The sequence below is a fragment of the Poromitra crassiceps genome (assembly GCF_964638095.1).
Source record: "Poromitra crassiceps genome assembly, chromosome: 21".
In the NCBI taxonomy this organism is placed as follows: domain Eukaryota; kingdom Metazoa; phylum Chordata; class Actinopteri; order Beryciformes; family Melamphaidae; genus Poromitra; species Poromitra crassiceps.
In genome coordinates, this window is record NC_139638.1 from 27,809,779 (window position 1) to 27,828,431 (window position 18,653).

General features: G+C 45.2%; 1 protein-coding gene across 1 annotated transcript in view; it reads right to left on the bottom strand.

Annotated features, from left to right (window-relative positions):
- The window catches only part of wdr70 (WD repeat domain 70), a 74,923-nt gene that overhangs the window by 16,599 nt on the left and 39,671 nt on the right, over window positions 1–18,653 (bottom strand). The window contains exons 11-13 of the mRNA XM_083657780.1: window positions 15,323–15,422; window positions 14,882–14,966; window positions 10,287–10,425 (exon numbers count right to left, since the gene is read on the bottom strand). Of these exons, the coding sequence (XP_083513906.1) occupies window positions 10,287–10,425; window positions 14,882–14,966; window positions 15,323–15,422 (324 nt within the window). The remainder of the gene's footprint in view (window positions 1–10,286; window positions 10,426–14,881; window positions 14,967–15,322; window positions 15,423–18,653) is intronic.

The window sequence follows — 18,653 nt, forward strand, 5'->3', positions numbered from 1 at the left end:
CGCACGCACGCACACACACACACACACACACACACACACACACACACACACACACACACACACACACACACACACACACACACACACACACACACACACACACACACACACAGAGTAGTTCCCTGGACAGATGAGGGTTAATCTGTAATCTGTAATCTGATATAATTGATGCTATAGAACGGTCTGACAAAACGCTCCAAACAAGACGGCCTTCTAGATCAACCTCATAATATACTGTTCTTTTGGTCGCGAGGTCATATAAAGGTAGATAGATGTTACCTTTATAAATGATTTAGTAAGCGCAAACGTAAATGTGTCACACTGGGGACACTGTATGTATTCTTTAAATTGATTCAACAAAAATTCATGTCCTGTAATTGTAAAAAACAAAATCTACTCAATTGGTTGTCATCATAGATAGATCATATCATAAATATGGACGTAGCTACTGGTTTTGGGACTCCCGTTATTTTGAGCCACAAGTGACAAATTTGGATGAAAAGAGCAGCGCAGCCTGCTATTGGTCTGTGATCGTCAACCTGCGTGATCACTGGACAGGTGACCTGTCAATCACGCCTCAAAACAAAATTGCTCGGCGTCTATTTCACTCAAAATGGGACCATAAAAATCACACTTAAAAAACTTGATTATAATTTTCTCAGGGAGTTTGAAATATGACTTATTTGTTAAAGCAGGAAGACAACATAATTGGCCATATGCCGCGAGCGTTTCTGATTGGAAGAATTCAAAGTGTCCCTCGTTACATCCGTCCCTGGTCTCCCCTACATTTCTTTTGTATAGGCAGTGTGTGCCCTGTGTCTTGTTTGTATACGTGTCATAAACCCTGTATAGTCTATAACCACTGCAGATCTGTGTTACTCTGAATGGGGGTAATGAGTTATAAACTGCCCGTCAGGGTTGCTTAGCGGACAAATCCACACGTGCGAGGCAAAGCAGAGGCAACAGTTAAGCATTCTGTTCCACTCCAGAGGAGCTGCAGGAACCGACCCAAGATACAGTAACACAACATAGCTCATCCCAGCTCAGGCAAGGAGACGAGCTGAAGGACTGGCGCTGGCAGCACAGCCGGGCTGAATACAGTCCAGTCGACATGAGAACACTGGCTTTTCAGACCCAAACAAATCAGACTGTCAACCAGTGTTGGGGGTAACTCATTACAAAAGTAACATATTACATGTAATATATTACTTTTAGCAGTAACTCAGTGATATAACTTATTACTTATAGGATTTCAGTAATATTATACCAGTTACTTTGTCAAGTAACTCAAGTTACAAATTGAGTTACATTTTATTAAATCAAAGCACATATTTAAAAAAGATACAATCATTTCCTATAATCAAATAGTCTTTTTATGCAAATAACCACTATAGATGAGAATAACAAAGGAAAAGAATACAATTTAGAATTTTGGATTGTTTACACTGACTTCAAGGCGGTTGAAATTATTTTTCGGGATGGTTCCGGGGCGGCGATGTCATTCTGCTGCTGCTGTTGTTTTGGTAAAAGTAATGAAATAGTAGTGTAATAAGTAACGAGTTACTCTACACAGACAGTAATATTGTAAAGTAACTTATTACTTTCAAATGAAAGTAATTAGTAATATGTAGTATATTACATTTGGAAAGTAACTTGCCCAACACTGCTGTCAACAGCTTGACAAGTCGAAGACAGAAACAGCAGACGCGTCTAACAGAGAAAAGAGCAGTGAAGTGGAGCGCGGGTCAGCCCACCCCCCCAGCTGGAACCCCTAAGAAGCCCCATAATAAGAACCAAACCCCGGTTCAGCCCAGTCCAGCAGTAAAGAAGACTGCTATCCAGATATTCTAGAAACGCCGTGTTTACACTGCAAGAAACCCTTGTTTATCCTTCAGGTCCACACAACATTACATCACATCACGGAGGGCCCAAACTTGAAATCGGAGCGTTTCTTCAGTAGCAGCCTTCAACGTCCAATCAGAATCAAAAGATGCAAAAAAGGCTGCGTTCAGGGGCAAATAAGACAACAGCCACGTGGCCCCAAATATGTTTTGTGATTATGAAACACAGTTATGCAACGTGGATGGGACACCGCGCTCACAGCTGTGTTTCCTGGTTTTAGTCGCTATAGTGAGTTTGGCCAAATGTGCACTGCTGCTGCTGCTGCTGTTGTTGACAGACTGTTGAGCCACACAGGCCAAGTGAATGCAGGACAGGAGGCGGAAAGGAGAATGCTAGTGTTAGCACCTCCGCTACACATGGTTGAATGGAAACATCCAGTGTAAATCTGTAATTACTATAATGCAGTAGTTCTCAGACTTTTTTTTAGCTTCAGTAGTCAAAGAGTTTGCAATTAGTGCCTCCTGAGCAGATTTATTTTAACGTTTCATTTATTTTCACGATTTATTTCTTTTCCATTTTCCCCTTTCTCGCAAGTACCCCCCTGTAGTACCTCCACATACTCCAGTTTGGGAACTACCACTATAAAGTATCTTACTGGGCCATTTACATCCAGTGTTGGGCAAGTCACTTTCAAAATGTAATATATATTACATATATTACTAGTTACTTTCATTTGAAAGTAATAAGTTACTTTACAATATTACTTTCTGTGTAAAGTAACTCGTTACTTATTACACTACTTTTCGCATTACTTTGACCGAAACAACAGCAGCAGCAGAATGACATCGCCGCCCCGGAACCATCCCGAAAAATTATTTCAACCGTCTTGAAGTCAGTGTAAACATAACATCTAAATGTTATTCATTTCCTTTGTTATTGTCATCTATAGTGGTTATTTGCATAAAAACACAGTTTGATTAGGAAATGATTGTATCTTTATTTAAATATGTGATTGATTGATTGATTGATTGATTTTGTTCATGCATCCAAAAGTACATGCAGATTCATAGTTGAAATGTGCTTTGATTTAAAATAATAATAACTCAATTTGTAACTTGAGTTACTTGACAAAGTAACTGGTATAATATTACTGAAATCCTATAAGTAATAAGTTATATTACTGAGTTACTGCTAAACGTAATATATTACATGTAATATGTTACTTTTGTAATGAGTTACCCCCCAACACTGTTTACATCTAGTAAGCTTTGCTTGGTTAGCCCTTGGCTAGGAGCAATGGAGGCTCCCCCTGAAGGCAGCAGTGTGCAGCAGCGTAGTGAAGCTATATACAGCAGAGAGCCATGGCCTCTCTCCCACCTCTCACCCTTGGCTGCTCTTTAGTGGGGATGAAAGAGCAACCTTCCCTATCAAAGACCTCCTTGAAGAGCGCAGGCGGCACAGGGAGGGAGAGGCAGCTCACTGTTTAAGAGCCGCCGTGCGAGACATGTCGAGTGAAGCGTGAGCAAACATCAACAAGTGCAGGTGACGCAACGATGCTTCACTGTCCACAAACACCCAAGCGCACTCGGAGAAACACCGTACAATACATAGTAGGGCTGCATAATTAATTAATCAATTAATCAATCAATCAATCAACCAATCAATCAATCAATTAATTATTTAATAAGGAGGGGGGAAAACTGCTGCAAATCCGAAATCCGAATTGCAAGAAGCTGCAATTGTTTTCAGAAGAAGTATTCTAGACAGCTTCTTGAAGATGTCAGTCTGGTGTTTTGCAGAATCCCTGACCTTGACCTTGAACAAAAGAATCATTGTATTCAAAATGACCAAAAAAAAGTACCAGGCATGAGTATCTCATAGCTTCCACTCAGTTTAATCTTACGGAATACTTCTACTGGTTTTCTGATGAGTTGACGGACCAGAGAGGGGGTGGAGCTTACCGGTTTACAGGCTGATGTGCGAGTCTTGAAGAAGGGCGTTCCGGGTGAGAGCGAGGGCTCTAGTCGCTTTTTGCAAGATGGCGGCGGGTAACCTCGCGAGAAGGATAATTAGACCAATCGTGTTTCTCCTTTCCATAACGGAGTTTGTGTGTTACGTTGTGTCTGCGTGCTCTACGTCCAAATGAACTGTCTAGCAGACCGGACCAGACCCAAGTGCTGGAGGACCCACTGACGGAGAGCTGGCAAGAGATGAGCAGTTGTACCAGCATCAGAAGCCACCGGCCAGCAGGTAAGCAGCAGGTAAGCAGCAGGTAAGCAGCTCCACACCTTGAACCACCTCGTCTGGCAAAGTCTCTAGTTCTCTAAGCATTTTAATGAGAGAGAGACTTGGCGGATCAGACTGCCGGAAGCTAGACGAGATCAAGCATAGATAGATACATGTAGAAAACTGCTGTGTTTGTGTCACAAGTACAATAGCAGCACTGATAGACAGCCTCTGTGTCATCCCTTCATGCAGACAAGCACATACACTCCCATAATACAGACAGACAGACAGACAGACAGACACAGACACAGACAGACAGACAGACACACACACACACACACTTCCAATAAGTCTCCATTTGAAATCCAGCCAAAAGCCGTGTGTCGGCAGGGTCTCACCTGGTTCCTGGCCTTCTGATGGACTGCGATAAGCTTAAGAGTGCTTGAAGTATTTACCGAACGGGGCCCTAAAACAGCCTCCACTCCCTGGCGCACCCCAGGGCCCAGGTCTGGGGTTATGTAGACTGTTTAGTTAGAAATGATTGGTGGCCCGTCCTTTCACTCGTGCGCCTGGTACACCACTTCATAAAGACTGCACTTAAATTCTCGGGCCATCCGAGAGGCAGACGCCTGATGTAAACATAGTAAATAGCTCATTCATCAGGTCTCCCTGAGTACGTGTCACCCAGAAATAGCTGATCTGCTGCAAAAACAAACCTTTACCACACCAACGGTATCTTATCAGACGGGGTGAGCCTGGTTATAATACGTGGCCAGGGCCGTAGTCATGCACGTATTTGGAGGTGGGGGGGTCAGCGGGTTGAGGCGAAGGGACGAATGCAGAAGATGATTTTTTCGAACCAATATACAATTAAATTGTAAAATCATATTTCATAATTCATGGGAAGGGTGATAATACAATAGCAGGAAATGTCATCCAAAAAGTTTTAGAAAAGATCTATGAATATGTTGATGCACAAAACACATGCAAATACCAACAATCAAATTGAATCAATTTGGTCTACTAGGATAATATGACCATAGAGATGAACACTAATTAAGTTCTTGTTAGACACAGTAGCATAATAATATAAAAAAAAACAAATCTCAATCTGAGATCTGCAATCTGCTGTATTGCTTTATGGCAGATCACCTGACTGCTTTACAGCACAAGACAACAGTCAGTTTCTCACAATGGCAGATGGCAGAATGAATGAATGAAAGGCGTATGGAAAAACCACTTCAACGTGTTGACTCTCTTCAGTAAAGCGAAGGAGAGAGTAAAACACATGCAGGGGAGGAGGAAGGCTGATTTGCTACCAACCAGACTCTTTGACCCAAAGTGTCGGGCCAGCTTTCTTTGATGTAGCCCTGCAGCGAGCGACACTGTGTCTGTCCACTGCTCACTCCAAATGTTTTGCCATGTTATCGCACATCGGGTCAATTCCAGCCAATAAAAGGCAACACTAAAAGGTTGAGTGCATTCTGATTATTAAAGCACATTTTTCAGCCCCGTCTCGGGTTTCTAGACCGTCACCTTCCAGCCTCCATCTGGATGGGAGGTCTAGCTCACTAGCTCCATCTGAATGAGAGGTCTAGCTCACTAGGTTAGCTCTATCTGAATGGGAGGTCTAGCTCACTAGGCTAGCTCCATCTGAATGGGAGGTCTAGCTCACTAGGTTAGCTCTATCTGAATGGGAGGTCTAGCTCACTAGGTTAGCTCTATCTGAATGGGAGGTCTAGCTCACAAGGTTAGCTCTATCTGGATGGGAGGTCTAGCTCACTAGGCTAGCTCCATCTGAATGGGAGGTCTAGCTCACTAGGCTAACTCCATCTGAATGGGAGGTCTAGCTCACTAGGCTAACTCCATCTGGATGGGAGGTCTAGCTCACTAGGCTAGCTCCATCTGGATGGGAGGTCTAGCTCACTAGGCTAGCTCCATCTGGATGGGAGGTCTAGCTCACTAGCTCCACCTGGATGGGAGGTCTAGCTCACTAGCTCCACCTGGATGGGAGGTCTAGCTCACTAGCTCCATCTGGATGGGAGGTCTAGCTCACTAGCTCCATCTGGATGGGAGGTCTAGCTCACTAGCTCCATCTGGATGGGAGGTCTAGCTCACTAGCTCCATCTGAATGGGAGGTCTAGCTCACTAGCTCCATCTGGATGGGAGGTCTAGCTCACTAGCTCCACCTGGATGGGAGGTCTAGCTCACTAGTAGCTCCACCTGGATGGGAGGTCTAGCTCACTAGCTCCACCTGGATGGGAGGTCTAGCTCACTAGTAGCTCCACCTGGATGGGAGGTCTAGCTCACTAGCTCCACCTGGATGGGAGGTCTAGCTCACTAGCTCCACCTGGATGGGAGGTCTAGCTCACTAGCTCCACCTGGATGGGAGGTCTAGCTCACTAGCTCCACCTGGATGGGAGGTCTAGCTCACTAGCTCCATCTGGATGGGAGGTCTAGCTCACTAGTAGCTCCACCTGGATGGGAGGTCTAGCTCACTAGTAGCTCCACCTGGATGGGAGGTCTAGCTCACTAGGTTAGGAGAAGAGCAGACAATAGTAACATCCTCTTTCTGACGGGAAGCAACGTACAGTAGCTTATGGGAAATGTGGCCTAACCCGCAATACCATTGGTGTGAGATAGAGGTCACCAATCATCTCAACCATAGTCTCACTATGTTAATTGCTATAAGTAAATTGACTATATTATACTATATATCATGGTTCCCCAAATAGTGGCCCGCGGGCCACATGCGAGAGCCAAATATATGGCCCGTGAATTTGCGGCCGCACTGCTCTACTTAATTTTGACCTCATCCCACACCGTACTTGACTGGCTAACTGGCTAGTCCCTTTCATATTTGCTATCTTTGGTTTGTGTTGATCTGACTTTGTCTGCTACGGTCTGCAGGCATATGAAGCATGTTGGTTTAGCTGTGGCATGGTCTGGTAAAACAAACTGTTGAGTCCAGTCGGATGTCATTTGAACTGATGGTTTTCCTGGTCGACTTTAGGCAACACTTTGTGGTCATATATGGCCAAATGAGATGATGATGATGGCTCTTTGTGTGGAAGAGATTTACTAGAGAAGACTACCTGTGTGTGTGTGTGTGTGTGTGTGTGTGTGTGTGTGTGTGTGTGTGTGTGTGTGTGTGAGTGAGAGAGAGAGAGAGAGAGAGAGAGAGAGAGTGTGTGTGTGTGTGTGTGTGAGTGAGAGAGAGAGAGAGAGAGAGAGAGAGAGAGAGAGAGATAAGTACCCCACTGTACAAATGTTGAGCCATTTTGGCCAATAAAACTCAACTTCTGTTGTAACATGTAGTCTGTATTGTTCAATAATCTTGATAAATCTGGATCAAGTTAATCTCTTGTATAAGAAATGACTGTTCAGCACTGAGGAAGTTGGAAGTAAAAAGTAGCCCTAGTGAAATGACTGGTTTTAGACTTATTTTGTTTCAAGAGTCAAATTCTTTTCTTGAGACCCTCAAGACAGGCTTTGAGAATCCAGGCCTAGTACTACTACTACTACTAGTACTACTACTACTACTACTACTACTACTACTACTACTACTACTACGACGTTAAGTTAAGTGAAGTTATCCTTTATTTATCCCCATGGGGAAATTCATCCTCTGCATTTGACCCATCCTCTACTAGGAACCTTCCTAGAACTACAGTAGGAGCAGTGGGCAGCCACAGTGCAGCGCCCGGGGACCAACTCCAGTTCTTTTGCCAGTGCCTTGCTCAGGTGCACTGACAGGAGTATTAACCCTAACATACATGTCTTTTTGGTGGTGGGGGGAAACCGGAGCACCCAGAGAAAACCCACACGGACACGGGGAGAACATGCAAACTCCACACAGAAAGGACCTGGGACGGACCGGGGTTCGAACCCGGGACCTTCTTGCTGTGAGGCAACAGTGTTAACCACTGAGCCACCGTGCCGTCCGCAACAGTACTAGTACTAGTACTAGTACTACTACTACTGCTACTAGTAATAGCAGCAGCAACATCTGCACATAAAACAATTTTTATTGGTGTGATACCCTAGCCTGGGTAAACCCCCACGTGACCTGCTCTCAGACCTGTTCTCAGTCACTAGGTGACATAGTGACTGGGAACTGAGAGAGCAGGTCACGTGGGGGCTGGGTTTACCTAGGCTAGTGATACCCCCCCTCCCTATATATAGTTTTGATGTAAAACATGAATTTGAATCCAGATCACCTTTGAGAAAATGTAAATAACAGCCTAATCAAAAATATTCTCACTTTCATGAAGCCCCCCCCCCATTACATTATCACTGTATATTATTAAAATCAGTGATAATCTGGGTCAACTGAAACATAGACCACCCTCCCCCCGCCCCCCCCCCCCCCCCCCCCCGCTTCTCAGTTAGCGCCATTGTACAGAGAGATGTACACACTAGGGTCTGTGGATGCTGTGCCAGGGTTTGCAAGCTGACAGCAGCTGGCTGGCTGGCACACACACACACACACGCACACACACACACACACACACACACACACACACACACAGACACACACACACACACACACACACACACACACACACACACACACACACACACACACACACACACACACACACACACACACACACACACACACACGCACACACACGCACATCTTTTGTATCTGTTCCCTTCTCTCTGGTTCACTCAATGGCCCATGAGAAAGTGTCATGCCATAGCCAGGGAGACCAAGTTAGAAGCCATTAGACTGTGTCAGACCGCAGTGTTATGACTACAGATACACAGTGCTAAATCTGTTGTACAGGACTGGAGAGAGAGAGGAGAAGGAGGAGAAGGAGGAGTGGGCAACAAAACAAGTTCTTCTACTAGAGAAAGTGCCTCTCTACCCCTTCAGTTTAGCACCTGTGGCTGGTTGCCCTCACACCAAATGGATTTCCGAGAAACGCAGATGAGTGCAAAGTGCATGCTACGCTAACGTGCGTCGCGGCGTGGTCTGTGCATGAGAGTGCAATATGATGATTGTGTCGGTAGGTAGAGAACGTCATTTCAAATATAATTCAAATACAGCACGTGTAAAAGCGTCAACAGCTGTCCTGCCAAAACGTTGTGGGAATGACTAAGCAGGAAGAAAGGTCACATTACTCCAATTTCTCCCAGCTTGTCAAAAGAAGGGAGGTTCTGACTCTCCTCTTTTGCCTACTAGACCGCTCTCCCTCCCTCGTCTCATCAGGCTAGTAGTGTTGGATGTCTGTCTTGGGGCAAGTTGGGGGGAAAAAAATCTGTTCTGCTATTCTGTCATGATGCTAAAGTTATTGAGAAAGCTAAACTAGAGTCTTGTGTTTGAAATTTAAAAACATATGGCATGTGAAAACAATATAATGTAAAAATATAGCCCCGTGCACTATGTGCTCGCTGGCTGGCTCACTGCACCCAGCCCCACAGCAGAGGAGCGGCGGTTGGCTTCCCCCGGGCGGACAGCCTTCTCCCCCCCGAGGCAGAGAGCTGGCTGCCCAGCCTTGAAGCATGCAACGAGCTACGGTAAAGTGCAATATTCCTGGAATGCGAGTTAACGAGCCATTTTACATGTCATTTGCATCTACATTAAATGAAGACATTACCGTTCACTTTATTTTGTATGCTAAACACTTATTGACTAGTAGATTAACATTTATGGGCTAGAAAAGTCAGCCCATGTAAGCAGCCATGTTGCCTGCTCAGAATTTCCTCCTAGCCTAGATTGATTGACAGCTGTCATGTCACATCAAATTGAGTTGATCATCAGCAGCACACTGTAGATTTAGTTACGTATGAATGACGACAGTATGACTTTTGATGTGAAAAACCAAAGAAATTGAATTTTTGTTTTTTTGCCGTACATTGTTAAATAGGTGCACTGCATGACCAGGAATGTGATCTAAATGAGTTATAAAGTCATTTTTCATTTCAGCTAAACTTTAAATCAGACAAGGCGAGGTTTCTTGTTATGAGACCCTAGATGACCACTGCTGTGTTTTCAGGGAAATCTATATTCCTAAAAACATTTGAGGGCTGGAATTTTGCTGGAGATCAAACTATGTCAATATTGGAGAAGGAATGACATGCTGCACGTGTTTCTTTTCCAGCCCAGTGTGCAGCATTCTCATGGCTTGAAAGCAGGATATTATATCAACAAGGAGACACATTTTGCAATGCGAGCGCTTGTGGAGATGGAGATTGAGGTAGAAACTCACTGCATTGGTGACTTCTATTTCGTAGACCTTCTGAAAGGAAGCGCGCTCAAAGAAAACCAGCTTCCCGTTTCCCTGCTCTCTCTTCACCGACGTCCCCGTCACAAGAAGCTTGTCATCAGGGCTGAAGCAGCAGTCGGTCCTGATGGGGACAGTCACACATTATACACTGTCATTACTTTATCTTTTATACACATTATTATACTGTCATTACTTTTTTTATACACATTATTATTATTATCATCATCTTAGAAAACTCATATAATAGGGCAGCGATTCCACGGTGCGGCATTGGGGCTCTGTCTGTTTGTTTGTTTCTCTGTTTATTTGTTTGTTTCTCTGTCCCACTGTGATTGTCCCACTGTGATGTCATAAATCCAACTGTGACATCATCAGTGATGTCATAAATCCCACTGTGACATCATCACAGCGCGCAGCGGCCGAACTGCAAATGAGAGTTGCAGGGCCAGCTTGGCGAGCTGTTTTTTGTCCCACTGATGATGTCCCACAATGCCTGACACTGATGTCACAATGCATCTTATGACACCAATGATGATGTCACAATGTCTATGACATCATCAGTGATGTCATGTTTGTTAAAATTTGGGTGCCACTGATGATGTCCAATGTCTATGACATGATCCGTGATGTCCTCAGTGACATAATTATTGACCAAAATCATCTTATGACATCACTGATGATGTCATAGGCACTGATGATGTCATAAGCATTGTGACATCATCAGTGATGTCACTCGAGCAATTGTGGTTTTTGGTTACACTCGTGACATCACTGATTGTCATAAGACATTGTGACATCATTGTGATGTCATCAGTGAGTGATGTCATCAGTGATGCAAAGTTGGGGAATTGCATGGTGGCCAGAGCACTGGCGTCATTGTCGAGTGGTGGCCACTGGTGACTGATGATGTCATATCCACTGATGATGCCATGCCACCCAATTGTCGAGTGGTGGCAAGAGCATGATGTCATCTTTATGATCGTCGGGTGGTGGCAAGTGGTGACTGATGTCATATTCACTGATGATGTCATACCCACTGACGATGTCATGCCCCACAATCATAGAGAGCTCCAGGGATGACGTATTTTTGTAGGCTGAATGCGGAAGTCCCGAACTTCCTGGTTCTTCACTGTTTCTGTCTATGGGATTTTTGAATGGGTTTTTGGCGCGATGCTTCAAATAATGTCTGTGGGCAACGCAAGTTTAATCAAACGCGAACCAAGGTTCAGCGGGATAATCTTCACACATGTGGACCACTTTCATGAGTTTTGAAGCGTAACTGCGAGCCCTAGAAGTAAAAAGCTCGTGCTAAGCTAATCCAGAACTACACACTGTGTCGCATAGGCGTCCACGCATTGATTGCGAGAGAAAGAATTTCCGCGTTCACTCGTGATGACGTATAATATCCGCGTCGACATTGTAGTCTCATTTAGCTGTTTGCTAGCTAGCCACCCTTTTAACTCATTGAGTGCCATGGACGTCGAAGGACGTCCAATTAAATAGTGACGTAGAGTGCCATGGACGTCGAAAGACGTCCAATGCGTTTTTTGACGGTGGGGCATCGATCAAAGCCCCCTGCATCTCCTGTCCAATTATTGTAGGTGTATAACCTATTTTACGGACTCATTAGGTGGCGACAGTGCTTGCTCGGTGCAGTCCAGATTAGAGACAGGTCCGAGAAACAGCCTAAAAGCCGTGGATCAAAGACAAACCGATGCATGCTCCCAGAGCCATTTGCTCTGTCGCGGGAGCTGACATTGGCTCCGAACAGGAGTCAATCCGCGCTCACAACTGAGCCCCTCTGTCCCTGTCTGTCTGTCTGTCTGTCTGTATAGTTTCTCCACCCGATTAGCAGCCAGGAAAGCAGCCCCTGACGCCAAACCATTCAGCAATCCGGGTTGGCTCTTCCCTGCTGTGGCGCTGAGAGCCGACAGCAGCACACAAACGCAGCACTCCGAAAATATAATGGTTGCGTGAGGCTGTGTGCAGTGTGGGGAGGAGTTTACGGGGGGAGGGGGGGAGGGGGGTGGTGCACGCAGGGCATCACACAACAACTACGTCACTACATCAGAAAATATTATCTTCAGACTCAGTGAATGTGCTTGAAATGCTGCATTTCACAAAAGGCGGATTATCTCAGCTAATAATTTGAAAAGCCTGAAAACGCTGAAAACAACCTATCTTCTCCGGCTCATAACTAAAGAACGGAAAATGGTATCAATAAACTTTTTTTTGCTGATGATACAATAGAGCCAGCTCGTTCTTGTGCGTGTTCGGTGTTTACATAGTAATATCACACAATATTCTGTGGGCCTCGAGAAATCACTGAAAACGCTCTGAAAACTCTGGCACTGGGAGCATCCGTTCTCCAAAAGTGGCTGGCACTCAATGAGTTAACGGCACATAAAAGCTTCAAAACTCATAAAAGTGGGTTCGCGTTTGATTAACCCAGCGTTGCCCAGAGAGATTATTAGAAGCATCGCGCCAAAAACCCATTCAAAACTCCCATAGGCGAAAACTGTGAAGAACCAGGGCTGTTAGCATCAATGATTTCCGGACTCGTTCCTGGAGCTCTCTATTGAGTGGGCCAGTGGTGACTGATGATGTGATACCCACTGATGATGTCATAGATTGTGACATCATCAGTAATCTCTCGAGACAGACTGCCGGCAAGCTCTGTGAAAAGCTGTTTAACAGTGCTCGCAGGGTGCAGGCTCGCATGCTCGCATTATAAATTGGACGGTTCTTGCTCATAGTCCAATAACACCTGAACCTTACAAATTAAATAATGGAGAAATGCATTCTCACATCACTGGGTTCAGTCGGGCAGGACTACTAGATGTTCACTGAGAGTAAAGTCGGGCTTCTTGCACCTCCAGGTCGCGAGCCTTATCGTAGTTGACGACCTTCCACCTCTGGTTGACCATCTTCCACCGGCGGAAGATACGGAACACCGACGGAGACCTGAGGACGATCTCGACGATGCAGAAGATGTCTATGAAGACATAAATGGCGTCGTAGTGGCGAAAGGCGCTACGGGGGTTGAACGATAACCAGATGAACCAGGGGATGCTGCAAATCAGCAAGAGGATGTAGGAGACCAACGAGGCGATGGCCCATTTCTCGACCACCGTCAGGCTGATGGTCTGCCACTGCAGGGGGTTCTTGTCGACGATCCTGATCACGTGGTATTTGTAGTAGCAGAGTTCGCAGCTCCGCGCTCCTCTCTCGCTGATCCACTTATTGAGGCAGGGCTCGTGGCTGTAGCCGACCGAGCCGCAGCAGCGACACGGCGTCAACAGCCTGCCCTGTTCCTGTCCCTGCAGGCAGATACGACACAGAGGTGTGTTGCAGCTGCTGAGGGACGTCCTCTCGTACAGCTTCTTAGAGCTGTTCTCTGAGCTGTGGTCCGTGGAGAAGGCTTGTTCTCCGCCAACAGCCGCCAAGTCGTCCACTGCTTTCGGCTGAATAGACACCTCTGACGCGCACGTTTGGAGTTGGTCACGGGTATCTTGGCCCGGAGGTGGTGGTTGTGGAAGTTCCGCTGGGTTGATGTTGTGGAAGTCTTGGGTAGCAGAGCTGCCACTAATCGCATGGCTGTCTGAGCATAGTCCACACATGATGCTGGTGTGGAGATGTGTCTGGCCTGTGTGCTGAGAAAACCTGTTATATACTGTATATATGTCACTGGTAATTGTGACATCATCCTTGACAATGGCACTGTTGACATTGTGACATCATCCGTGATTTATGACACCACTGATGTCACTTCACGTCGTGGCATAATTATTCCACCCCGTATTGATCGTGTCACCTTACATTGTGACATCATCATCTCTGATCATGTTACCTTCCCGACATCATGATGTCACGACGACTCTCATGATGTCAAAGGTGAAGAAGCCATCATCTCTGGTGATCTTTGATGAGGACCATGTTATGGAATTTCTTATTTGGTTTCGTTATTGGAGTGTGCCGGACCTTCCTTTGGGCATTGTTGGCGTTTTGTTCTTTGTGCTGGCTCGCGCTCACAGTCAAGTAGTGTAGTACTATTTTCCGGTTTCCGGCATTGTGCTTTATAACATCACTGAGGATGCATTTCTGGCCGTCCATAATCATCAGCTATTCACGCCTTCCCAGTGACGTCACTGATGACATCACTCACTGAGTTCCAAATGGCGATGTGCAGGGAGAGGCTCTTCCCACACTGTTTGATTGACAGGTGATGTGAGGTAACAAATCGCCGATGATATATGACATCACTAAAGTGACCTGGCCCCCACGCCGAGCCGTCTAGAACTGTATGACATCATCAGTGATTTATCCCCAGTGATGTCAGGGATGCCATAGCAGCGTGAGCTGTGATTGGTCTATGTAGAATATCGCTGTAGCTAGTATGTCGGTTAATTGCCTCATTAAGGGTGCACACTGCTCCCTCCTTTTCCTCTCTCTCTATCTCCCTCTCAAGGCCCCCTGGTGGACGAGGCCTATGGCAATTGCCTACCTATGCCTTATGGTAGAACCGCCTCTGCAGACTACGAATAATAATAATGAACGGGATAGTACAAAATGCTCACATGGGGAAGTAGCTTGTCAGTCCAGTGGCTACGTTCAGAGGCTTCTTGAAGGAGCGTATGTCCCACGTCTTCAGAGTGTCGTCACCTGGAAGAGAGATGGAGACAACAGATGAAGACGATGTCCAGTAGCCCCGGGGAAGTCTTGTGATTTGCCACACAATGTCATCACCACATGTGACTTCTCTTAAATGTTATTTACTGTACGCCTATTGCTCATCACATTGCACGGCCGTAATTCAATACAGCAATCATTTATTTTTGGTACTGTTATAAGTGACACGACACATAAGTGACATAACTGATGTGACATCATCACTGATAACATCTTTGGATGGGCGATCAGACATTACACACCCATGAATCACACAGAAATGTTGCCATCTGCCAACACTGCTGCTTGCAGGTGTTTCACAGGAGAAAGCAGAATGTTGATGTTCCTACCTCCACGGGAGGCCAGAGTCATGCCATCATAGGAGAAGGTGAGGCAAGAGGGGTCTGATCCTGGACTGTGGGCTTGCCGGCAGTGAAACTTAGTGTGGACCTAGGGAGAAAGAGGTTCAGATCCAGTGGTTAGAGGAGAGAAAACAGAAGTCAGGATACTCTCTAGTCTCTGGCAGACCTATAGGGATAAAGAGGTTCAGATCCAGTGGTTGGATGAGAGAAAACTAAAGTGTAGATACTCGAAGTCTGGTGGCGTTTGAGTCCAAAAACAGATGTGTGCAAATGACCAATGCAAACAGTAACTAGAGGAAACTCGGTAGGTAGAGTTCATACCTCCAACCTTTCTACAAGATTATGTGGTGTTACGTGAATCCGTTTGGAAGTTAGGCACCTTTTTGTAATTGGCCACACCCATTGCCACGCCCCTTCTTGGCCAGTGGGCGTGCAACGTTAATCAGTTTCTAAGTTCGCCCATGACCTACTTTTCTACAAAATTGCATGCAAATCCTTTCAGAACTTTTTGAGATACACTGTATCCTGCGGACAAACAAGACAGACAGACAGACAGACAGACAGACAGACAGACAGACAGAGAGAGAGAGACAGACAGGAATTTGTAAAAAAATAACACACAAATATAAGTACGTCCATCATCACAAAATCAACACAAACACAAAATCCTCCTAAGCTATTAAATACTTTGAAGCTTAACCAAATGCTTGCTTGACAGCTACCACGAGTCACATAGACGGTCTCCTGAAGTACTATGAACCTCTGAATGTTTTTCTTCACTGGCGGACGCTGAACTCGACCACCGCAGTAACATAAAGACCTTTTCATCCTCTGTGTCTTCAAAACAACACACGGTTCCCATTTGCTCTTAGCACAGCACAGCACAGCACACCATACACTCTTCTACCGCCAAGCCCCCTCTATATGAAATACTAGCAACTTTACACACGGTCCACACACACTCTTTCACGAGACTATTAGACCACAGAGATTTACCTTGGCAAGCTCAGGTGTGCCTGTCTGACAGCTGTTATTTTATTTTCCTTCACCCCCCCTACCTGAGAGATATAGAGTTCGTACTGCATCCAGTCGCCGCACTATAGACCCTTCTCACGGTGGCCATTTTGTGCCAAAAAGGCAGGGAAAACACAGGTGCGAGCAAAACACTAATGAGGGTTTCCGACTGCCATGATTGGAATTTGGAAACCCTCGTTAGTGTTTTGCTCGCACCTGTGTTTATTCAGCCTTTTCCACACAAAATGCCCCCTGTGAAAAGGGTCTATTCGGAGACTTTCCCCTCAAGGCTCAGCAGCCAGTGTACGACAACGCACAATAGACAACCTTTTCACTGTTGCGCTATAGGCTATTGTTGCTCTTTTGAGCCTTTGATATCCAAGTCTAGCAAAGGCATCAAACGTATCTTCAGACAAAGTGTCTCGTCCCAAGTGTCAAAATATCCATGACCGCCATAATCATAATGTACACAATTAATGCCGCAGAGGCCAGGTGTCAGGAGGATAGTAGCGCCATCAGTAAGACCGGCTCACTCAACAAACTAATGCCAGAGTGCTCATGCACAAGGCAGGCAACTTCCAACTGTTCCAGTGGAAATGCTCAGTGGGCAAAATGTCCAGATAGATAGATAGATAGATAGATAGATAGATAGATAGATAGATAGATAGATAGATAGATAGATAGATAGATAGATAGATAGAGTAGATAGATAGATAGATAGATAGGGGTGGCTTTAGCTCAGGAGGTAGAGCGGGTCGGCCAATGACGCAAGGGTTGGCGGTTCGATCCCCGCTCCCTCCCAGCTGCCGTCGCTGTGTCCTTGGGCAAGACACCCAACCCTCCTTGCTCCCGATGGTGTGTAGGCACCCTGCGTGGCAGCCTGCCGCCATCGGTGTATGAATGGGTGAATGTAGACTATCTACTGATTGTAAAGCGATTTGGATAAAAGCGCTATATAAATGCAGGCCATTTACCATTTACCATAGGTAGACATTAAAAAATCTCGGGTTTTAAAGAAAATATTTGTTCTGTGTTGGTTTTTTTAGTTTTGGCCAGAGTGAAATGTTCTATAGTCTCTCCCGATTCTAAATATATCTGAACCGTTTGGTTTGACCAAGTAAAACTATTTTTATAAGCATTTTACAAAATGTCTATGGGAAAATAAACAGCGGATGGAAATCTCTGGTACAGTGCTGAAGCAGGAAGTAGGCGGTCACTTTGCCTCTCTATTGAGGTCCCCAGAATGACCTGGCACAGAAAAAGCAACCAAAAGAAGAACAAGAGGGGAAAAAAAGGAAATTGAGTTTTTTTTTAGCAAGGACAGCTTTTTTTGTTTTGAACTTGAATCCTGACATTTTGGAAGCAATTACTACTCGGAAATGGCTCTAGGTCTGATTCATAAGTCATCCCAGTCACCCATAATATTCCTAACTCATCCCAGCCACATCAGCCATGTTCCTTCTGCAGACAGAAGCATTTTAACGTGTGGGCTAAACAGGTGTCTCCAAGATGGCCTGCCATCCCCATGTGTTTTCCTCGGTGCTTACTCAGTGGTGTGCCACTGTAGCGGAGAGCTAGTGTGTGTACACAGTGCCAACTTAGGCCCTACAGGTCCAAACTGGAACTGACCCAGCGGACCCTTCCCCCCTCCCTCCGCGCGCATGCACACACACAGGCAGGCAGGCAGGCACGCACACACACACAGCATAAGAAAAAAACTATCACAGTTACAGTAAGTGAAAAAGTGACAACCAAAATAAAAAGAGATAGATGTAGTTAAGATTCATGTTAGCCTAGCTATCTTCAAGTTTATATACGGTATATATAAATAAAAATATGTCTATTTAAAAATAAATGATGAGATTGAGAGATTTGAGATTCCAGATGCGGTGTTGGCTGTGTCTCTCCTCCCTGCTTCATTCCAGGCTGAGTTGGCAGTGCCTTAGGTTTACCTGGGCCAAGTGCAGCCAGGTTACAGAGGTTCCTTACAATACCAGACAGCCTTATGTGCAGGGGGCTTCCCAGCAGTCAGACAAGCACAACCGTAGTTTATACAGCTGTATTTTCATGACATAACTGTAGTTTATACAGCTGTATTTTCATGACATAACTGTAGTTTATAAAAGCTATATTTTCATTACATAACTGTAGTTTATACAGTTATATTTTCATTACATAACCGTAGTTTATACAGCTGTATTTTCATAACATAACTGTAGTTTATACAGTTATATTTTCATTACATAACTGTAGTTTATACAGCTGTATTTTCGTTACATAACTGTAGTTTATACAGCTATATTTT